At 37.2% G+C, this 20,309-nt stretch overlaps 2 protein-coding genes across 7 annotated transcripts in view; both read left to right on the top strand.

Annotated features, from left to right (window-relative positions):
• Window positions 1-5,105, top strand: part of CHD9 (chromodomain helicase DNA binding protein 9) — a 174,097-nt gene extending 168,992 nt beyond the window's left edge. For 2 of the 4 annotated variants that reach the window (XM_044664150.1, XM_044664149.1), the window contains exons 37-38: window positions 3,074-3,178; window positions 3,810-5,105. In XM_044664150.1, coding sequence (XP_044520085.1) covers window positions 3,074-3,178; window positions 3,810-4,688 — 984 coding nt within the window. In that variant the 3' untranslated portion in view covers window positions 4,689-5,105. The remainder of the gene's footprint in view (window positions 1-3,073; window positions 3,179-3,809) is intronic. The other 2 variants (XM_044664152.1, XM_044664151.1) reach the window with 1 other exon arrangement.
• Window positions 5,106-19,883: 14,778 nt separating this feature from the next.
• Window positions 19,884-20,309, top strand: part of RBL2 (RB transcriptional corepressor like 2) — a 42,232-nt gene continuing 41,806 nt past the window's right edge. For all 3 annotated transcript variants that reach the window (XM_044664146.1, XM_044664145.1, XM_044664144.1), the window contains exon 1: window positions 19,884-20,158. In XM_044664146.1, the coding sequence (XP_044520081.1) occupies window positions 19,898-20,158 (261 nt within the window). In that variant the 5' untranslated portion in view covers window positions 19,884-19,897. The remainder of the gene's footprint in view (window positions 20,159-20,309) is intronic.

Here is a 20,309-nt window from a genome sequence, read left to right as displayed (position 1 = left end):
CTATAATCCTACCCCACTCCTCTCCTCCCATAGACTGCTGAAAAGTACTAAAGTCACATAGCCATCCTGACTAGGTCCATGGCAGATTTATGTTATCTGATTTCAAATGATACCATACTTCAGCAAAGCAGTCCTTCTACTTGTTTGGAGAGAGGCCATATGGTTCAATAGAAAGAGCACTGTGCCTGAAGTCAGAACCTCTGTTCAAGGAAACCTTTGTGACTTATTCTTTTGTGATCTTGGATGAGTCACTCAACTTCTCTAGACCTCTTTCTGTGTCTGTAAAATGATGAGCAGAGGGGAGATGGTCTAGATCAGGATTGTCAACCATATGGTCCATATTCATTTTTGTATTTGAAGACAGTTTTATTTTGATCTACAATCATCATATTTACACTTTAATGACTATATGTTTCAATTGTCTTTTTAAATCAGCTATCATTTTGTCTTTGAGTCAGTCTGTCTTGCTATTCTTGCTTCTTTCTGTTTTGAGTCATGGATGTAAGAAGCGTGTTGCCTTACATCCTCCAGTGGCAGTGATTCCCACTGTGGACAATTCTGTCTAAAGTAATTTTGTATTAGGATTGATGTTCCCTTTACAAATTGCCTATGGATGTGGTCTATGGTGTCCTGAGCATGTGTATCACGTAGACCAAGGATTGTCTCAGCTGCCTCAATTACTCTATCCACAAAACTACTTGGGTGTTCTTCTTCCCCTCGTTTTAACTTCTCAAACTTCTGCCAAGAATTTGGTCTTTTTGCGTGAATTCTCATTGCCTCAAGTAAGTCTACCCTGAATCAAGTACCTAAGGTTTGCGTGTTGTGTGAAATCTAGCTCCTGATAAACTAATGGCCAGCCTGTCAAATTTGGGTTTGTCCTTGTTTTGTTCAGGAATTTTTCCTTTTCTGAGGAAGAGTAAAATTCCTCTAAAAGAAATTCCATGTCATTGAAACTGGGATTAAATAATGTGAACAGCCTCTTTAATTCTTTTATGCTTTTGAAAGGTTTTTCAAAATTTTGGGGGAAGCGTCTTTTTAAGACCTCCATGTCACTTGGGGTGAATGCTTTATATGTTTTCACATGCACTACCCCTTCAACAGACTGCACGATTGTTCTGTCTACAATTGGTAGGAGGAAGAGAGACTATGGCATTTGTGAATGGTTGTTAGTGGTGTTATTGCTTCCTACGTACTTTGACTCCACAACCTCCAGTTGGAGAATTCTGTGCTTGTCCAATTCCCTTCCTTCTCTTAGTTGTTTTAGTACTTGGAACAGTAGTTTGATGTTTTCTACCAGTTCCTGAGAATCAGCGTCTTTCTTGGTTGTAATTGCATTGTAATAGTACCACAGGTGAGAGCATACATTCTTCGAGACCATTAGGAATTGCCAAATGGATAGGGTTATGGCTATGGCAGTTGGGATAAAACAAGTACATTCACCAAGGGTTAGGGCACACCATTTATAATAATCATAGAGGTCTAAAGCTTGTTGCACAAAACTGGGGACTGACTTGAACCAAAAATCCATAATACCTTGCATAAATGACCATGACATTATGGATATGCTAGATAAGATGAATGTTATTCTAGCGAGTTTCATTTTAGATATATCAGAAGACTTAAGGTTGTTCACTAACTTTGCTCGCCAATAAATGTTATCAAAAAAGTGGATAATCTTCTGAATCTTTAGCAAGGTGAGATAGGTATTAGGAGGAGGAATGAAAGGGAATGGCTAAGTTTAGGGAGGAATGGACAAGGCAGTATTTGGATGGTAAGAGTACAGGTGAGGTATTCAGAAGAGGCAGCTAACACAGACTAGACACTCAGGCTAGAGACAGAGGACACTGGGGGGAAAGAGGCTGAACCCTTCCTGGCAGGAAAGGTACTTCTACAGACACAAAGAATAGGGTCAGTCAGAAATGGTTTAAATCTGACTTGAGGGCTTTCTTGTCAGTTTCTCAAATCCTCTGAGGAGGAGTCTCAAGGCTCCTCCCTGTCACTGAAACTGAAGGGATTCAAGAGGAAGTATCGGGCAACTACTTCCTCCCAAGATGGATGTCTCCAGTTCCCTCAGGAAATGAAGGAGAATAATTCCTTCCCTCTCAACCCTTGCCTAATTCTTCAACACAATGATTCACCAGAGGGTTTGATTAGGTAACAAGGGGAGTTATTGAAATTCAGGGTTGGTCTGAAGGAGAGAGGGGTTAGGGTTTCTGATAGCCTCTAGGGAGAACCTTAAAATGGGGGAGGGTCACAGGAATGGGTTAGTCTGAGAGAGAACCTGTTCTCTCAGCCAGGGAAGATTTGGCTGCTTTTAAAAATAGAGGGTATACTAAATCAATAAAATAAGGGATGGTTTGATTCAAGGATGTCCTACTTGCCTATAGGGAAACTAACCCACAAAGTCTATTCACTAAAATCCAAAAGCCACCCTTCCTCCCAGAGTCCACAGGAAAACAGGAAAGGTAACAGGGGAATAGTATGGAGAAGGTCAGGGAGAGGTCTAGAGAAAATTAGCTAAGTTCAAATTGTCCAGAGACAAGGCATAGGCCAAAAGCAAAGCCAAAAGCCAAAGGCAGAGCTCCACTTGGTCCTTCCTCTCTCTTCCAGCCTCTGGAACCAACTGACTGTCAGGATTCTAATGTTTAACTGCCAGAAGTTTTCAGTTAACTTTTGCAAGGGCAAAAGCCTTTATTGCATCTTTGCATTACAGATGTCATAGACATGAGTATTCCTACTGCTAGTACAGATCACAGTTTATCTTCTCTATGTCTTTCTCTACATCTTCCATGGAGGATTCACCCAACATACTAGAGTTTGTATCTTTGGCTACTTTTAATATTTAATTGATAGAAATGGAACATACAGGAAATAATATACCATTTTCTGTCTCAGAGTTTGGGGTTATTTGATATAATGATAATATGGTTGGGAAAGGAATCAAATCTTATATATATCCATATAAAGTAAATGAAATATAGAGAGCATGGAAAGAAATTTTTTTCAATATTTAATAAGATTGTAAATATTTAATAAGATTCTAAATATCTAACATTTTGTTTTTCAATTACAGGTAGGAGGTGCATTTGCTCCTCCTTTGAAAGATTTATGTAGATTCCTGAAAGAAAATTCTGAATATGGGGTCGCTCCTGAGTGGGGAGATGTTGTTAAACAGTCTGTGAGTGTTAAGCATTCATTTAAGCATAAACTTCAGATAATTTCTCTTTAGTTACCAGAACTATAGGCATAAAGAATTTATAAAAGAATTTTTATTGTATCTCTTATCATTTACAAAGAACAAAAATGAAAAAAAGAGCACTCCTATGCATGCCTCAATTCTAATCCCTTAGTCCCAAATTTGTTGACTCAGAAATATCTCACTCCAACTATCCCTTCAATTCCCTTTGAAAATAGAATGGGAGCATATGGCATCAGTCTTCTCTGAGGCCATAGCAATATAAAACTGGAGTCATAGAAATCTTGGTGAAAATATGCCTTTGGGTTTTATATTTTATTTCAACATTTGATCTACTTAGTATAAGAGAAGGCCAAAGTCCTAATGGTCCAAAATTTATCTATATTCTATCTGATCCTAGAGGTGCTAGAATTTCCACATGAAGATAGGTTTTAGTCTACCTATATAAGTTATCTATTATATTTACTACGGTGGAAAATGTTCCTTTTAATGTTTATTTTGCTTTTACTTCTTGATAAATATTTAATCTTGTATGCAAAATAGCTAGTACTTTCATTGTCAGAATGGGATTCCATGGATGTATTATTATTGAATAAGAATTTATTTTTTTCAGGGATTTCTTCCTGAAAGCATGTATGACCGTATTCTTACTGGTCCTGTTGTTCGAGAAGAAGTAAGCAGGCGGGGAAGACGGCCTAAAAGTGAGATTGCCAAGGCAACGGCAGCAGCGGCAGCTGCAACAGCAGCAAATGTGTCTGGCAATCCTTTGCTAGGCAATGGATTACTCCCAGGTGTGGATCTGACCACTCTTCAGGCCTTACAACAGAACCTGCAAAATCTTCAGTCACTACAAGTAACTGCAGGGTTGATGGGGATGCCTGCCAGTTTATCTGGTGGAGAAGTGAATAAAAACATGGCTGCTATGTTTCCAATGCTTTTGTCAGGGATGACAGGATTACCAAATTTACTAGGCATGGGAGGACTCCTGACAAAACCTGCAGAATCTGTGGCAGAAGAAAAAAAGGCAAATGACTCCAAGGAGCCAGATGGAAGAAAAGAAAGGACAGAAAGCCAAAACTCTGACAATGTTGGAGAAAACTCTGTATCGAGTTCTCCTTCCACTTCCTCTTCTGCTGCATTAAATACTGCTGCAGCTGCCAATCCCTTAGCTCTTAACCCATTACTATTGTCCAATATACTTTATCCAGGGATGCTTCTCACTCCAGGCCTTAATCTTCATATTCCAGCTTTGTCCCAGTCCAATATTTTTGATGTACAGAACAACAAAAACAATGACCTAGACTCAGCCAAGCCTGTAGAGGAAAAGGAGGAAGATTCCAGGGTTAGAGATCAGGAAGAAAAAGGGGAAACTGAACCAAGTTCTCTCAATGAAAACAGCACAGATGAGGGTTCAGAAAAAGCAGACGCTTCATCGGGATCTGAGAGTACATCATCATCATCTGAGGAGTCCGATTCTAGTAATGAAGACTGACCCCAGACTCTGCACTTAAATTATGAACTGATTTTGAATTTATTCTTTAATTATTCATTGTAAATATCCCAGTGTTGAGTGCATCAATAACTTACTGACCGAACATTTCAGTATTTGTTTAGAAGTGCAAACTGCTTTCAGAGACATTTTGCATGTAATATTTCTTGAAATTCATAAGTTTCTGAACTTGTATGTACTATCAAATACACAATGGTGTAAAATTACAACAAAAGGCATTATAATTTTGTTGGGGGGTTAATTTTATGGAAATTATGCTCAATGAGAGCTGTATATTTAATATATTTGCAATGAACACAGAATACTTTATGCACATTACTGATTTAATTTGAATATAGTTTTACAGCCTCCTTGACACCTATAATTTACAGATCAAAACTCAGCAATAATTTGGGCAGCTAATGAATGTCATGAAAGCTGTAGAATCTACATCATCATCCATTGCTTTAATTACATGAAAATGCTCTAGTGTTGTGATGCACTGCTGATGTTTCCAATTCAGGTACAAGTGTGTTTAAAAGAAGAGATAAGATTCCCAATCAGCCAGTTATTCTGGCTACCTGTTACCTCAGCTGAGTTAGTTTAGGAAGTTTACATTCATTCATTTCTAATTCTGTACTTCTTTTCAGGGTTTTTTAAAAGAGGAAAAAAAAACACACATCCTGTATATCATGTTAATCTGGCAAAGTGACTTGTTTTGCTTAGTCAAAACTCTGATCCCAGTGAAGGCAAGTCAGTATAAAAATAATTCTATGTCATGTAACTTTTGGCACCCTGTAGACCTACTTAGTTTGAACATTGTGGACTTTGGGCCTCCTTCAGAAATAATCATGTCGAGGTGCAGTAGTGTCTGTTTCTAGGGGTCAGAAAAAAGCAGATTCATGAAGTGCCACTGACAAGAACTTTCAACACTGCATACTTCATGTAAAAGAAATTGTTTGTTTGCTTCGTTTGTGTAGATTTCTATTTGTGTTTTATGTCATTAAACTCTTAAGAAATTACCAGGTAATATTGGTAAAGAAAAGGCAGATTGCCTAAATTTATTTTGAGTTTCTAGGTTTAATCAGACTAAACGTTGCCCAGAATCAGTGTTGGGTTATCAGTTCATATAAAATATGCTGAGTTGCCCAGTTTGAAAATGCACTTTGAATAGTAACAAAAAGAAATACAAGTAATACCTTTAAAACACAAAAAAGGAAGCCCAAGGCTTCTATTTAACAGTCCTTAAAACCCTTTTCTTTAAAAAAAAAATCTGTCCAATGTTTCATGTGTGATATGACTCTTTCTGCTTAAGCTGCTATTACTCTTGACATGGTAGAGGTCCATGTTCACACTCAAGTCCATATGAACTTAAATCGAGTTTAGAATCTCATTTGAGGCCCAACAAGAGTAAATGTTTAAAATAACACAGGCATAGGTACTAGTGTACATCAATGATAACTTTTGCAAAGGATTAAATTTGGGGTAACAAATCACCCCCAAAAGACTTCTCACATTAAATGAACCCTTTTATATTTTGATAGAGTTCTGTTGTTTTGTCACAAAGTAAACTTTTATATTGGGTTTTACTATGACCTTTACCAGGAAATTATAACTTTATATGTAAAATAATTATCCCCATTATTAGAGAAGCAGTATTACATGTACTTATAAATTATATAAGTTCCATTGGGATTGTATTGATTATTGTATTTTCCACTATCGTATTTTGATTCGGTGGCCCTTTATGCAATGTCTTAGCAATAGTGAATATCATACCCGTCCAAGAGAAGTGGGTAGCAGTTCTTCATCATGAAAAGGATATATTACATATTTAATATTTTCCCTTTGCAGTATTGCACTTTTGTTTAACTAGAATACACCTATGAAATAGCCAAAGTTTTCAAAAAGTTATTAAACTTAGTTTGCCGATGGAGTATTTCAACACCATCATTTCTTCTTCTTCCCTTCATGTTCCCTTTTATTCCCTTTCCTCATCTTCTCAACCCCCCTAAAAAAAAACCCTAAATCTTGTCACTAAAACCTAATTTATATCAAATTTATGAGATAAAGTATTTTCCTAATTATGGTCGAGTGAGTTTGGTTAACATCCTAGTGATTCTCTTTCTGTGTAATAAGGCAATTACAGATTTCAAAGCATTAAGGCTAATACTGATTTTGAACATATTCTATCGGGTTTCAAGGCATTTTAAATTGGTATCAATTGGCAAAAAGTTGTCTAGCTATCAGCCAAACAACATGCAAATATGATTGTATAAAGTTAAGGGTCTAAGGAAAATTCAATAGAATTACACTAATACTGACGTTCCAGTTGAAAGGATATCCAAGTGTGTGTTGGTAGTTACTAAAAGAATTATAGCTGTTATTGCCTTGTATTTATATCCCTTGTTTCAGGCTTCATGATCCAAGTCTTAGTCCAGTTTTTCTTTTGGACATTTCAAATATTTGCCAGTTGTGTTCTGTGTAGTCTGAATTTGCTTTCTGTAGTTGAAAAAATGTCTTAAAAAGTCATTTGTAATTTATTGAATTACTTTCTATGATGTTCTATAGAGCAAATGGAAGTTTAATTATTTTTTATTAAACATATTCTTTGACTACCCATGATGTCAGCCTTTATACATGACAGTAATTCTTTTAATTGCATTTGTAATAAAAATATTTTAGTCACTAAAAATCAGTTACAGATATGTATCTTAAGAACTCTGAGATAGCTTTTAAAAGCTAAGAGAAAGTTGTATACATATATGCATACATACCCACAATAGTACCATTTTATTTTTTACCCTTCCCTTCTGTCTCCCTTCAAGGGAGAGGAGTGGTAAGGGTTAGGCAATGGGAATTCAAGTGACTTGCCTAGGGTCACAAAGCTAGGAAGTCTAAGGCTAGATTTGAACCCAGGACTTCCCTTCTCTAGGTCTGGCTCTCTATCCACTGAGCTGCCCAGCTGCCCCTAACAATTTCCTTTTGAGAAATGCCAAATTTTTTGGGATGAGGGGAGGTTTAAGTTAGCCCGTTAAAACTACATTATTGTTAAACATTTCTTTTGGAGGGCCCTGAGCATCTGATTAAATTTTTATAGATTCCTCATTCCCTTTTCATAATGTATCTCACTGATTCCCTCAAGTATCTCAACCATAAATGCTCAAGGGTCTAAAAAGATTAGAAACATTATTAGTAACATTAGTAACAGTTAGAAACAGCACTGGAGTTAAAATCAATAGAAAATTCAAAATCCATAATAGCTATTTCACTGTGGTCACGCCTGTTGAAACCTTTCTTGCTTCCTCTGTAAAAAAAGATTGAACTAGTTGATCTCTGTGATTCCTCCTACTCCTGACAATCTTTATTTCTCATAAAGAAGTCTACTCTGTGTGTATGCAACCAGACTAGAACAGAGATTGTTCCTTGCTCAGAGTGAAGCATTACTTTGATCTAGCCAACCCATTGTAAATCCATTTGAAAATTTTTATAGTGTATTTTCATCCCTCATTCAGGTTTAAATTTTTCAACAAAAGACTCCTATAAGTGCTTGAATTCTTTTTTTTTTCAATTACACATAGAAACAATTTTTGATAATTATTTTTGTACATGTTAGAATTCAGATTTTCTCCCTCCATACCCTTCACCTGCCTCCCAAGGCGGTGAATAGGTTTACCCATTCTTTCATGTAATATATATTTCCATATTGTTCATATCATGTTAGAAAACATATCACATTCACGATAGAAATCTCATGAAGGAAATATAGTGGAAGATGGCATGTTTTGATCTGCACTCAAATTCCCAATAGTTCTTCTTTAGCTGTGGATACCATTTGACTTTCTTTGCTGATAATCATTTAGTCCTTCACGATTTATCATTGTATATTATTTCATTTACTGTATATATTGTTCTGGTTCTGCTCACCTCACTCTGCATCAGTTCATATAAGTCTTTCCAGGTTTTTCTGAGCTCATTATGTTTGTCATTCTTATGGCACAACAGTATTTTATTATGACCATATACCACAACTTATTCATCCATTCCCCAAATGATGGACAACCCCTCAGTTCGAACTTCTTTCCCACTAGAAAAAGACCTGTTAAAAATATTTTTGTACAAGTAGGTCTTTTTCCTTTATTTCTAATCTCTGGGATACAGACCCTGTATTGGTAATGCTGGGTCAAAGGGTAAGTGCTTATCTTAAATTGAGGACCTAAGAAATTTCAATAAATAAAAGACCAAACAGAATTAACTGAAAGGATAACTTCTGAAGTCCCTTTTCAACATAAGACCATTTCTAAAAATCTCAACTTGTCTTATTATCATAATACTACATGGAAGTTTGATATCCTCAATTTTTAGATGGCTAAAAGAAAGCGTGGAATATAATACTATAACCTTTTTTTTTCCCTTGGCTCCTGTGGTAATCACAGATCTAGGAGTTTTTCAAGAAGACTATATCCTGAAAACACAAAGATAATTATGCTGTGATTTTTTTAATGGAATAAAAATGGTATGATGAAGTCACTTTATAAATCTGAGTGGCATTGTGAGTTATATGATGCTTAGTGCTTTTGATACTTGAACTACTGTAAAATGTTATAAGTGGTACAGATTAATGGAATTACAACTAAACTAATTTTCCTTTAGCGAAAGGTTTCTCAACATATGTAGCTTTGAAAAACCTTGTGTAGCTTCGATGAATATTACAAAACATATATATTAAAGCTCTTGTGGGGCAGCTAGGTGGTTAGTTGATAGTCAAGCCTGGTGACGAAAGGTCATGGGTTCAAATCTGTCCTCGGACACGTCCTGGCTGAGTGACCTTAGGCAAGTCACTTAACCACAATTGCCTTAAAACCAAAAAAAGCAAAAGGTAAAGGGTTTTTTGTTTGTTTTAAAGCTCTTGCACTTTATTCATAGGAGAAAAACTCAGGTCTTTCCTCAGAGCTTGATTAGACACAATTTTATCAAACTCGGTGATCTGGTTTCCTAATCTACAGAAGATTAGAAGCAAATTAGGAGGAAGAAGACCTACTAGAGAGATGGCATCCTGATAGTATTGAGTATAATTTTTCTCTTCTCATTCCAGTCAATTGAAAAGCAGATGTGAGGTCTTAAAATTACTATAGCACTCGGGCATTTAGTGTAGGAGCAAATAGTCCTGCTATACTTAAGTAGGTCCTGAAGACATCATTTGTATGATCATTGGTGTTCATGATTGTGAGCTATCAGGCAAACATGGTTATATTTAGTACATGTATATATTATAGGAAGATTTTCATCAAAAAGTGATTTGAAGATAAGCATTTAGGTTCTTAAAATGCAAACCATTTACTATTTTAACAACTTGGATAATCACAATAATTATTCAAAGGTTTCATATACCATATCCTAAATTGTATAGTACGCCAATTTGATTGGTTGATTAATTGTGAGTATGTTCTTCTTACTGGGTACTATAATTTAAATAATAAATGAAATTCCAATGTGGCAGATGGCACTTCAATGTAAGTAGAGCAAAATTAGATATAAAGCATTCTGTTTACAATTTGAGGAACCCGCCCTCATCATAGCAAGCTTTATTTTTTCTTTTTAAAGTATTCAAGCAGAAACTAGAAGACCACATCAGGAACATTATAGAGGGGATTCCAGCTTTGGGTAGAAGGTTGAACTAGCTGATCTCTTACATCCATCTCAGCTCTGAAATTTTCTTAATTGAAGGCTTGCTCAAATTTACCATTGGTAAGACCATTTACCACTGGAAAGAGCACTGAACTTGAAGTCTGGTAATAGTCTCCAGGCATTCTGCTTTACCACTTCATGATCTCAGGTAAGTTATCACACTGATTGTGCTTCCTTTGATGGGAAGAATAATACTTACATTACCTACCTTACCAGGTTGTTGTGAGAATTAAATGAAGTAACGTTTAAGAAACATTTTTTGTTTTTATTTTTTAAACCCTTAACTTCTGTGTATTGGCTGGTAGGTGGAAGAGTGGTAAGAGTGGGCAATAGGAGTCAAGTGACTTGCCCAGGGTCACACAGAAAAAATGTTTTGTAAGTCCATAAGTGGAAGTTTTTTTTTTATTATTAACACATAATATGCATCTAAATATAGTTTGCAACAGTTCAATGTAAACATTATATTTGGACTTTCAGTGCAAATCTTCAAGTTATATCTTTTCTTGTTACATAAACACTGGTAGTTGATTTGTGAAAGATTCATGAGAAAACTTGGACAAAGATAACTCCAACTGAGAAAATATGGATTGTTTGCAACCTATGCAAGAGGGAAACACTTCAGTGAGACTACAGGTGGTCCTGTACTCAAAGACATTTTTCATTTCAACGATACCATTCGGTACCTCTAACATAATCAAGTGTGTACAAACTAATAATGCCACGTAATACCCATTTTGTGGTTTTCATTTACATATATATTATTTTAAATAAGCCTGATCAAATAAAATTTACATAAAAAGTAGGGGGGCAGGGTACCATACATAGAGTTTACAAGAGTATCAACAGGATATTCATTTAAATGTTTTGATTTTGGGGGGCAGCTGGGTGGTTCAGTAGATTGAAAGCCAGGCCTAGAGATGGGAGGTCCTAGGTTCAAATCTGGCCTCAGACACTTCCTAGCTGTGTGACCCTGGGCAAGTCACTTAACTTCCATTGCCTAGCCCTTACAGACGGTAGGGGTTTCTAAAAAAAAAAAATAAATAAATGGTTTGATTCTCAGTTTACATGATACTTTTCAGGAACCACAATGATTGGACTCATGGACTACAATCTATATTTCAAAACCAAAAAATTCATATTAATGTGAGAGTCATGTTACTACCTTTTCAGTAACTCCCACTTATCAATAATAATGGTCTAAGTTGTGGTTTATGTCATTTTAAGAGACCTTTTTCTGGATTCAAAGGGATTGATTTCTATGTTCATCAAATTCAACAACCACTGAATCAAGATAAAATTATTCAATAGGTAAGAAATGTTTTTATCTTGTCATATAATAGCATAACATTTAGTAATATAAATATTTGATTGAAATTAGTAGGTAATGGATATTTTGTGTAATAAGCTGTTGAGAACATAGCTTTGGCAGATGACAATGTAGTCTTAACAAATTTCTCACAAGTGGGTAAAGGTCACTTTACAAAAAAAAAGTTTTCATGTTTTTTCATCTTAGTACAGTGCTGAACAGTAAAGGCAGCATTCATTCATTCATGTCCCAACACTTTTTTTTAGTTTAACATTAATTAGATTGCTCAAGTACACAGTTGAGTAGTTAATAGTAATGGTACTATTTAGTATTTATTCACTCAATATAATAATGAATTGGTTTGTTAATGGTAAAGAGCTAGCCTTAAATAAAGAAAAAAAAATTCTAATGAAAGGAATGTCATTCCCCTTGATTAAACTGACAACCAGACAGAATTAACAAGAAAAGTAGAAAATACTAAAACTGCCACAAATCGAGTATTAAGTAACTACTCAATTGCCAGGTGAAAGATGCAGGTAATACAAGGAAATAATCCCTACTCACAGTGAGTTTAATTCTAGTGAGGAAGATGATGCATGTGTAATTATATGTATATCTATGTATATGCAGATACACATGTCACATAAGAATATAGTGAGTAAATACAATTATATACAAAATTGAACACGTTTTTACAAACATCAGTGGGGAGAGAAGTAGTTTGGGAGAGAGAATGCTAGTGGTTGGAGAGATAAGAAGACTTCAAGCAGCTCGAGCTGCATCTTAAAAGAAGAGAAGCGAATCTATGAGATAGAAGTAAGAAAGGGAAACAGTCCAACAAATACTTGGGATGACCAAAGCAAAGGCCCAAGGGACCAGAGATGGAGTGTCAGGTGAGCAACAGAGAGAAGGCCAGTGTGGCTGGATCACAGAGTGTGGTACGTTTGGTTGGGGGCAGTCTATATAAGACTCCCAAAGTCCTATATTTAAAAAAAGGGGGTGGGGGAAGTTAATAGTTTATTGTCGAAGCAATAGAGAGCCACTGAATTTAATTGAGATGGGGGAGCCCTGTGTCTAGATCTGTACTTATGGAGAATTACTTTGGTAGAGTGTGTACAAAGGGCTGGATTAGTGAAAGACTGAAGGCAAGAAGACCATTTGGGAGACAGTTGCAATAATAACCTAGGCAAGAAACTGTTAGCCGTAGGAATGCAGAGAAAAGGTCAGACACAGGAAATGAAGGTTGAAACAGAAAACTTGACGAGATTTTGTATATACAGGGTGAGGGAGAGCAAAGAGGCCAGGAAATGTCAAGGTTACAAAGCTGGGAGATGAGAGAAATGGTTGGTGTCTTTGACAGAAATAGGAAAGTTAGAAGAGGGGAAGGTTTGGGGAAAAGATAATAAGTTCAGTTTTAGACATGTGCGTTTACAATGTCTCCAAGACATCTATTTTGAAGTGCCACATGCATAGACACACATGCATTTTATATATATATATATATATATGTATATATACACACACACATATATATGATAAGAAAACGTCTGTTGTGTTGTGTCATCTGTATAAAAACAATAGTTTAAAGTCATAGGAGCTGATGTGGTAACCAAAAAGGAATGCAGAGGCAGAAGAGAAGAGGCCTTGGACAAACCCTGGGAGAACACAGTAGGTATGAAATGGATAATAAGCCTGCAAAGGAGACTGAGAATGTGTATTCAGACAAATAGAATGAGAATCAGGAGAGCTTATGTCTCAAAAACCCAGAAAGGAGAGAATATCCAAGAGGAGAAGGTGATCGGTTTTGTCAATACAGCAAACAAGGCAAGAAGGATGAGACCTGAGAAAAGATTTGGCAATTAAGAGGGCTTTGGTAATCTAGAAAGCAGTTTCATTTGAGTGAGGAGATCAGAAGCTAATTTGCCAGGAACTGAGGAATGAATGAGAGAATGTGAAGTATATAGACAGCTTTTTCTAGGAGATTGGCTAAGAAAGGGAATAGCTTGAAGGGGTGGTGAGAAAGGAAGTGCATTCCAGACACTGGAAAATACTAAGCATTACCTTTATGAATGAATGAGTGAATAAAAAACTTAAGCACTATGTGTCAGACCTTTTGCTAAGTGCTGGGTATATAAATGCAAGAGATAGACCCTGTCTTCATGGAAATTACATTTAACACTTATAGGGAACTGTTGGCTAGGGAAGGATGTTTTGGTCTGAGAAAGGAGCCTTTGGGGAGTTGACTGATGGACCCTTTCTAGAGCAATATTATGATACTATAAGTATTGATTACTGTTTCCTGAGGAAGAAATATGCTTGTCCATTCACTGTGATTCTCCATGTCCTCACATAAATACACCATACATATTAACACTACATGTATAGCAAGTAGAGCTAAGATGATGGAATAAATCACTCTGTCCCTGAGCCCTTCCAAATTCACCTTCAAGCAAGTATAAAGCAATACCTGAAAATGAATTCCAGAACAGCAGAACCAACAAAAGGATGAAGTGAAAAAATTTCAGATCCCAAGACAACTTAGAAAGTCAGGCAGAAAAGTCTCTTGGGCAGTGTCTGGGCAATCCAGGTGCAAAATTGAAATCTATGTACAAATAAGGAGGAGGGAGTAAAGAGAATCAGCTAACACTTGGATCCTTACTTTCATTAGAACTGGTCAAAAGAAGAAACAATACACATACACACACACACACACACACACACACACACACAACACACTTATACATTTGGGTACAGAAATACATTTCAATATGGAAATAGGAGGGAAGAAGAGGGAAAGGGGAATTAGAAGAATACTCTAAAGGAGGGATTAGTCCTAAGCAAAATAAATTCTAAGTACATAAAAAAATATAACTCTTTTTGAGATGGCAAAGAGTGAGAATCTGATGAGGTGCTCATAAACTGAGGAATGGAAGAACAAGTTATCATATATAAATGTGACAGAATACTATCATGCTGAACTCATTAATGACAAACCAGGATTGCAGAGAACTAACAATGAAACACATTCATTACCTTCTGATAGAGAAGTGAAAGATAAAGAACGTGGAAAGAGACATACTTTTTTGGATGTTTATTTTCATTGCCTTTATATGTCTGTGATGCGTTTTATTTTTCTTATGTTCTCAATGAAGGGGAGGGATTAGAGGAGAAAGTGAGATAGAGGATCTTGGCCAATTAAAATGAAATATGAGTGTTTTTATATATAATTACATATTATGTAATATAACATATTAACATATATTACCCAACATATTATATATGATAGATAAAATAAATTGAATGCGATATAAACACATACATTTTTATGTTTGTGTATAAAATGTCTATATTTTATATAATTATACACACACACATATATATATATAGACACAAGAATAAACATTTTATAAATATACACACAAATTTGGAAACTCAGGTTGATGCAATAACTAACAAAAGATTCCTGAAGACTCATGAAGAAACATCTTGTCTACCTCCTGACAGAGGAGTGATGGACTCAAAGTAGATTTTAGACATGACCAATGCAAAAATTTGTTTTATATGACTACATTCTTTTAATAAGGGTTTTGTTTTTCCTCTTTGCTCAACATGGAGTGAGAGACTAGAGTAGAGAAGAGGGAGAGCAGGCTGATTTTTGTTTGAAATAAAATTTAATTTTAAAAAATATAATGGGGGGACTTTAAATGATCACTCTATTGCAAATAGTAATAATATGAAAATAGGTTTTGAACAATGATACATGTAAAACCCAGTGGAATTGCTCGTTGGCTACAGAAGGGGGAGGGAGAATGAGAGGGAAAGAACATGAATCATGTAACCATGGAAAAATAATCTTAATTAAATGAATTTTTTTGAATCTCAAAAAATATAATGGGGGGGACACAACAAGCAAACAACTATATATAACTAAGCTTTGTATAAGATAAATAGGAAATAACAGAGGTACTAAAGGCCTGTGTACTAGAATTAAAAGTGATTGAGAAGGGTTTCCTATATGATATTAGACCTTCATAGTCCTTCATAAATTGTTTCCTCTTCCCCTTTTCAGTCTTACATTTTATTCCACCCTTTTCTCCTTCCACATATTCTTCAGTCCTGTGACACTGACTTCTTTGCTATTTCCTTAATAAGATACTCCATCTCTCAGCTCTCAACATTTCTCTTGATGTCCACTTTGCCTGAAATACTCTCCCTCTTCACCTCCATCTCTTGGTTTCCTTCAAGTTCCAGCTAAAATCACACCTTCTAAAGAAAACTTTCCAACTTCTCTTAAATCTAGTGCCTTCCTTCTTTTAACTATTACCAATTTTTCCTGCATATAAGCTCATTTGAACATATTTGTTGTCCCCCCTTTGGGTTCCGATCTCCTAAAGGGTAAGAGGTGTCTTTTTTGTCTTTTTGTATTCTTAATGCTTAGCAAAGATGTTTTAATAAATGCTTATTAACTGAGAGAATCCTTTGAAGATAGGGACTCTCATTGCTGTCTTTGCATTCCTGGCACTTAGCATAGTGCCTTGCATATGGTAGGAACTTAATAAATGTGTGCTGGTTGATGGATTCCCATGAATCAAGACCCTTTCTTGTGTTCTCAGAGGGCTAGTAGGAGGTGTAAAGGAGAGTAAGAAGGCAGACATTGGCGAATTAAAAACAAAATGTCAGTATCTGTCTTTACTTATAATTTTGACAAATACAGTGATTAATCAGAAATCCTGATGACTTATGTTGAAATATGCTGCCCACATAGTAGGTACTTAGTAAAAACTTAACTTCCTAAATCTCCAGTTGAAGCATTTCATTCCCCTGCTCAATAAACTCCAGTGGCAGTCTATTACCTCCATGATGAAAAACAAACCCCTTTGATATTTAAAGCCCTTTAAGACCAAGCTTTAACTTATCTTTCCAGTCTTTACCCTCTTTCATATGTTCTATGGCCTGGCCAAAATGTTCTTCTTGTCAGTTCTTTACACTATATCTCTTGGCCTTTGCCCTGGTTATCTTCCATGTGTGGAATGCACACTCTCTTCTCACCTCCACTTCTAAAAAACCCTGGTTTCATTCAGAACTCAACCCAAGTGAGATTGATATGAAACTATTACGAATCTTTCCAGCTTTTAATGCCTCCCCTCTGAGGAGAAAAAAAAAAAAGCCTTGTGTTTATTTTGTATATACTTTTGTATGCACGTGTTGTCTCCCTTGGAAAACAAGCTCCTTAAGAGCAGCCTTTCATTTTTGTCTTTGTATCCCTAGCTACACATAGCAGGTGCTTGATAAATACATGTAGCATAACCAATGTGATGAGAATAAAGGAAATATCCAGATACTCCATTAATACCCATCCCAGCTACATCAGGAAATCTAAAGAAAGGTGCCAATCACATTGGGTGGGTCATCCCCCACTCCTACCCCAACCCACCTACCCATCCCCTCCCCGAGGATTTCTGAGAACGCATGGAAGAATTATACAAGAGAGGCAGCCCTGGATCACTTGTCATCTGCATCATTGGTGGGAGTATCCACATAGATAAAATGTCATCCAAGAAGTATTGAACAAAAAAGGCAAATTTTTTTTAGTACTTTAGCAATCAGTTTCTACAAATGATGTTTTATATCCTGAGAGAGGGGGTGATAGACTCTAGGTTCAAAACAAAACATACCTTTTTGAACATGCAAATGTGTGGATTTGGGTTTGTTTAACCATGCTTATTACTAGGGGACAGAGGAAACCTAGCAATTATAGTGTGCACATACCCCTCTGCCCCCACCAAAGAACATCACTGAAGGATTCATTTTAAATTTTAATTGAAAATAAATGAAAAAAATATATAGAAAAAAAACAGAGGAAACTTTGGGATGAATCACAAGCAGGAGATCTTGGAAATGAACATGATTTTATGATGTATTTTAAAAAAATAAGTGAAAGGGGCAGCTGTTAAGTGGCTCAGTGGAGAGAGTCAGGCCTGGAGACAGGAGGTTCTGGGTTCAAATATGACCTCAAAAACCTCCAAGTTGGGTGACCCTGGGCAAATCATTTAACCTCAACTGCCTAGCCCTTACTGCTCTTCTGCCTAGGAACTAATACATAGTATTGATTCTAAGATAGAGAATAAGGGTTTTAATTAATAAGTAGTAACAGATTCAAAGTTTCTTATATAAGACTCTTTCCCTGTGCTGTTTTGTATAAAGAAAAAAAAGGCAAGTTATGTTTTGAAATTCTGGTCTCAGGAGTGTGTGACACACATGTTCTTTCCACTTGGGTTCTGTTCTAGCTTAGGATTTAAAAGGATATAAGAAAGTGAGTTGCTCAAAGTCAACCAGCTATTTAGTTGCAGAACCAGAACAAGAACCCAGGTCTCCCAACTACAGGTCTAATTCTTTTCTACTTAGCTGGCCACCCAGGGTCTGAATATATGCCCCTTAGGAATAGTTATACTGAATTTCGGACCTATAAGAGATGGTAGAGACCAACCTTTTCATTTTATAGATGTTGAAACTAGGGCAAAATTTTCCCCAGATCACATAGTTTGTGATTAGCAGCTAAGATTCAAACCCATCACCTTTCTCCTAATACAGTATTCTATTATGTTGCTAAGTGCAAGCATCAAATAAGGCTTCAACAGTATTTTTAGAGGGTTAGTAGAATGACTTGAGAAATAAGCCTTAACCCAGGCTGTGAGGCAGAATTTATGAATGAACCAATTTTAAGGAAGGCCATTTTGGCCATATATCATTTTAGGATGCCTTGGTAAGATTAAGCAGGTGCTGGACTAATTGGGGTCATAAAGTTGTAATAATGTATTTTAAAAGGACATAAAATCACAGGATATCATTGCAACTTTTTACTCCCCATGATGAGAGTTGTAGACTGAAGAAGCCTCCCAGTGTAGTGCTGGGGGAAACAGCACTCAGAATAAGAAGAAGCCCAAGTTGTAGACCATATGTTCCCAACTCCCTTATTTGTGAAATGAGGAAAATGAGTCCCAAATGGGATAGAATTTGTCCCAGATAACACACTGAGTTAATGGCTGATCTGGGGACTAAAATCCAAGCTAACTTAATCCAAGAACAGAAGTCTTTATTGGCCTTCCTATGATGTCTCATATTCAGATTCTAAGACCTGGAAGCAATGTCAGAGATCTAGGTGAATCCCATTAACTTTATTAAGAATAATAATAAAATAATAATTAGTAAATAGTACTAGTAAATAATAAAAAGTTACTTTAAAAATTTTAAGATCATTTACAATTGCAAACTCTGAATTACTTGCAAATTTCTTGAATATCAACTTTAATAAAATTCCCTATTTGCTTTTGTGACCCCTTCTGATCAAAGTATTTTAATTTTGCTGCCAGTTTTTTTACATTGTACTACATGTGTATCATTCAAATTCTCCTTCCTCATTCTGCATGTAACATTTCTTTCAGAACACAAAAATGTTTCGTTACATTTAATCTTATTTAACAGATGACTGAATTGATTTCCACCTCCATGAAGCTCAATACAGCTATAACTTGTATGGAGTGAGGACAAGGACCAAACTCTTCAGATTTCCTCCTCTAACTATTCCCTCCTGTGATGAGAGTTGTGAGGCTGAAAGAGTAAGATTGCCAGGGTAGATAGTACCATTGTGAGTGAGGGCTGATCGCAGTCCCGGTTATGCCAGTACCTAGTTGTTTGAACTTGGACAAGTCAGTCTATTCGGATCTTCGGTTTCTGTTCTAAAGAGGCTATGTCTTAGAGTCCTAACAACTTCTTTTTGCTTCAGTTTCTCCTTTACTAAAACGAGGTCGTGCCACCGCTGAACATACCGTGGGGTGCGTGGGGATTGGAAACTAAAGCTCTGTGTATCTCCCCACCCCGTCTTATTCCTAGCCCCAGGGATGAGCAAATTTAACTCTACTATAAAATAAAAGGTGTGGATTTAAATGAGTCGGGAACTTCTCTCAACTCCTAAATTCCTAAAAACCCAAGGATCTCCGCTTTAGACAAAATGGGGTTTTCTGTCCCTCGTGGGCACCCGACGTGGACTACAGCTTCCAGGAAGCCGCGTTCGCAATTACGGCTGCTAGAGCGGCCACGTAACCGTTGGCGGCGCAGGCGCGGTGGGGACAGCCGGCCGGGCGGGCGCTTCGCGGTTTGAATGGCTCCGGGCCGGAGCCGCCCGCTCGCGTAAGAAGCGGCCGCCGCGGAGCTGAGCGCGATGCCAGCAGGGGCCGACCAGCCACCTCCGCCGTCGGGGGCCTCCGAGGAGGAGGAGGAGGACGGCGCAGAAGAGGAAGTATCGGCGGAGGACTGCGGGGAGGAGGCTGGTGGAGAGCTCGGTGGGCCTGTCGGACAGACGCCGGCGCCTCAGACACGGCAGCGGTTTGACGAGCTCTGCGGCCGCCTTAACATGGACGAGGAGGCACGGGCCGAGGCCTGGGAGAGCTACCGGAATATGAGCCAAAGCTACACGCTGGAGGTGCGTCCGCTCCGAGGAAGGGACGGACGGGCGGGCGGGCCTAGGGCAAAGTTGCAGCAGGATTTGGGGCCTGGCCACCGCCGCCCCTCCGGGCGGAATGCCCGCCCCCTGCGGATGCCGTGCACACGCATGCGTGCGTGTGCACGGCATC

The sequence above is a fragment of the Gracilinanus agilis genome, chromosome 2, assembly GCF_016433145.1.
Source record: "Gracilinanus agilis isolate LMUSP501 chromosome 2, AgileGrace, whole genome shotgun sequence".
NCBI lineage: Eukaryota > Metazoa > Chordata > Mammalia > Didelphimorphia > Didelphidae > Gracilinanus > Gracilinanus agilis.
Note: the sequence above shows the minus strand (reverse complement) of the source record. Positions and strands in the feature narration are given on the sequence as shown.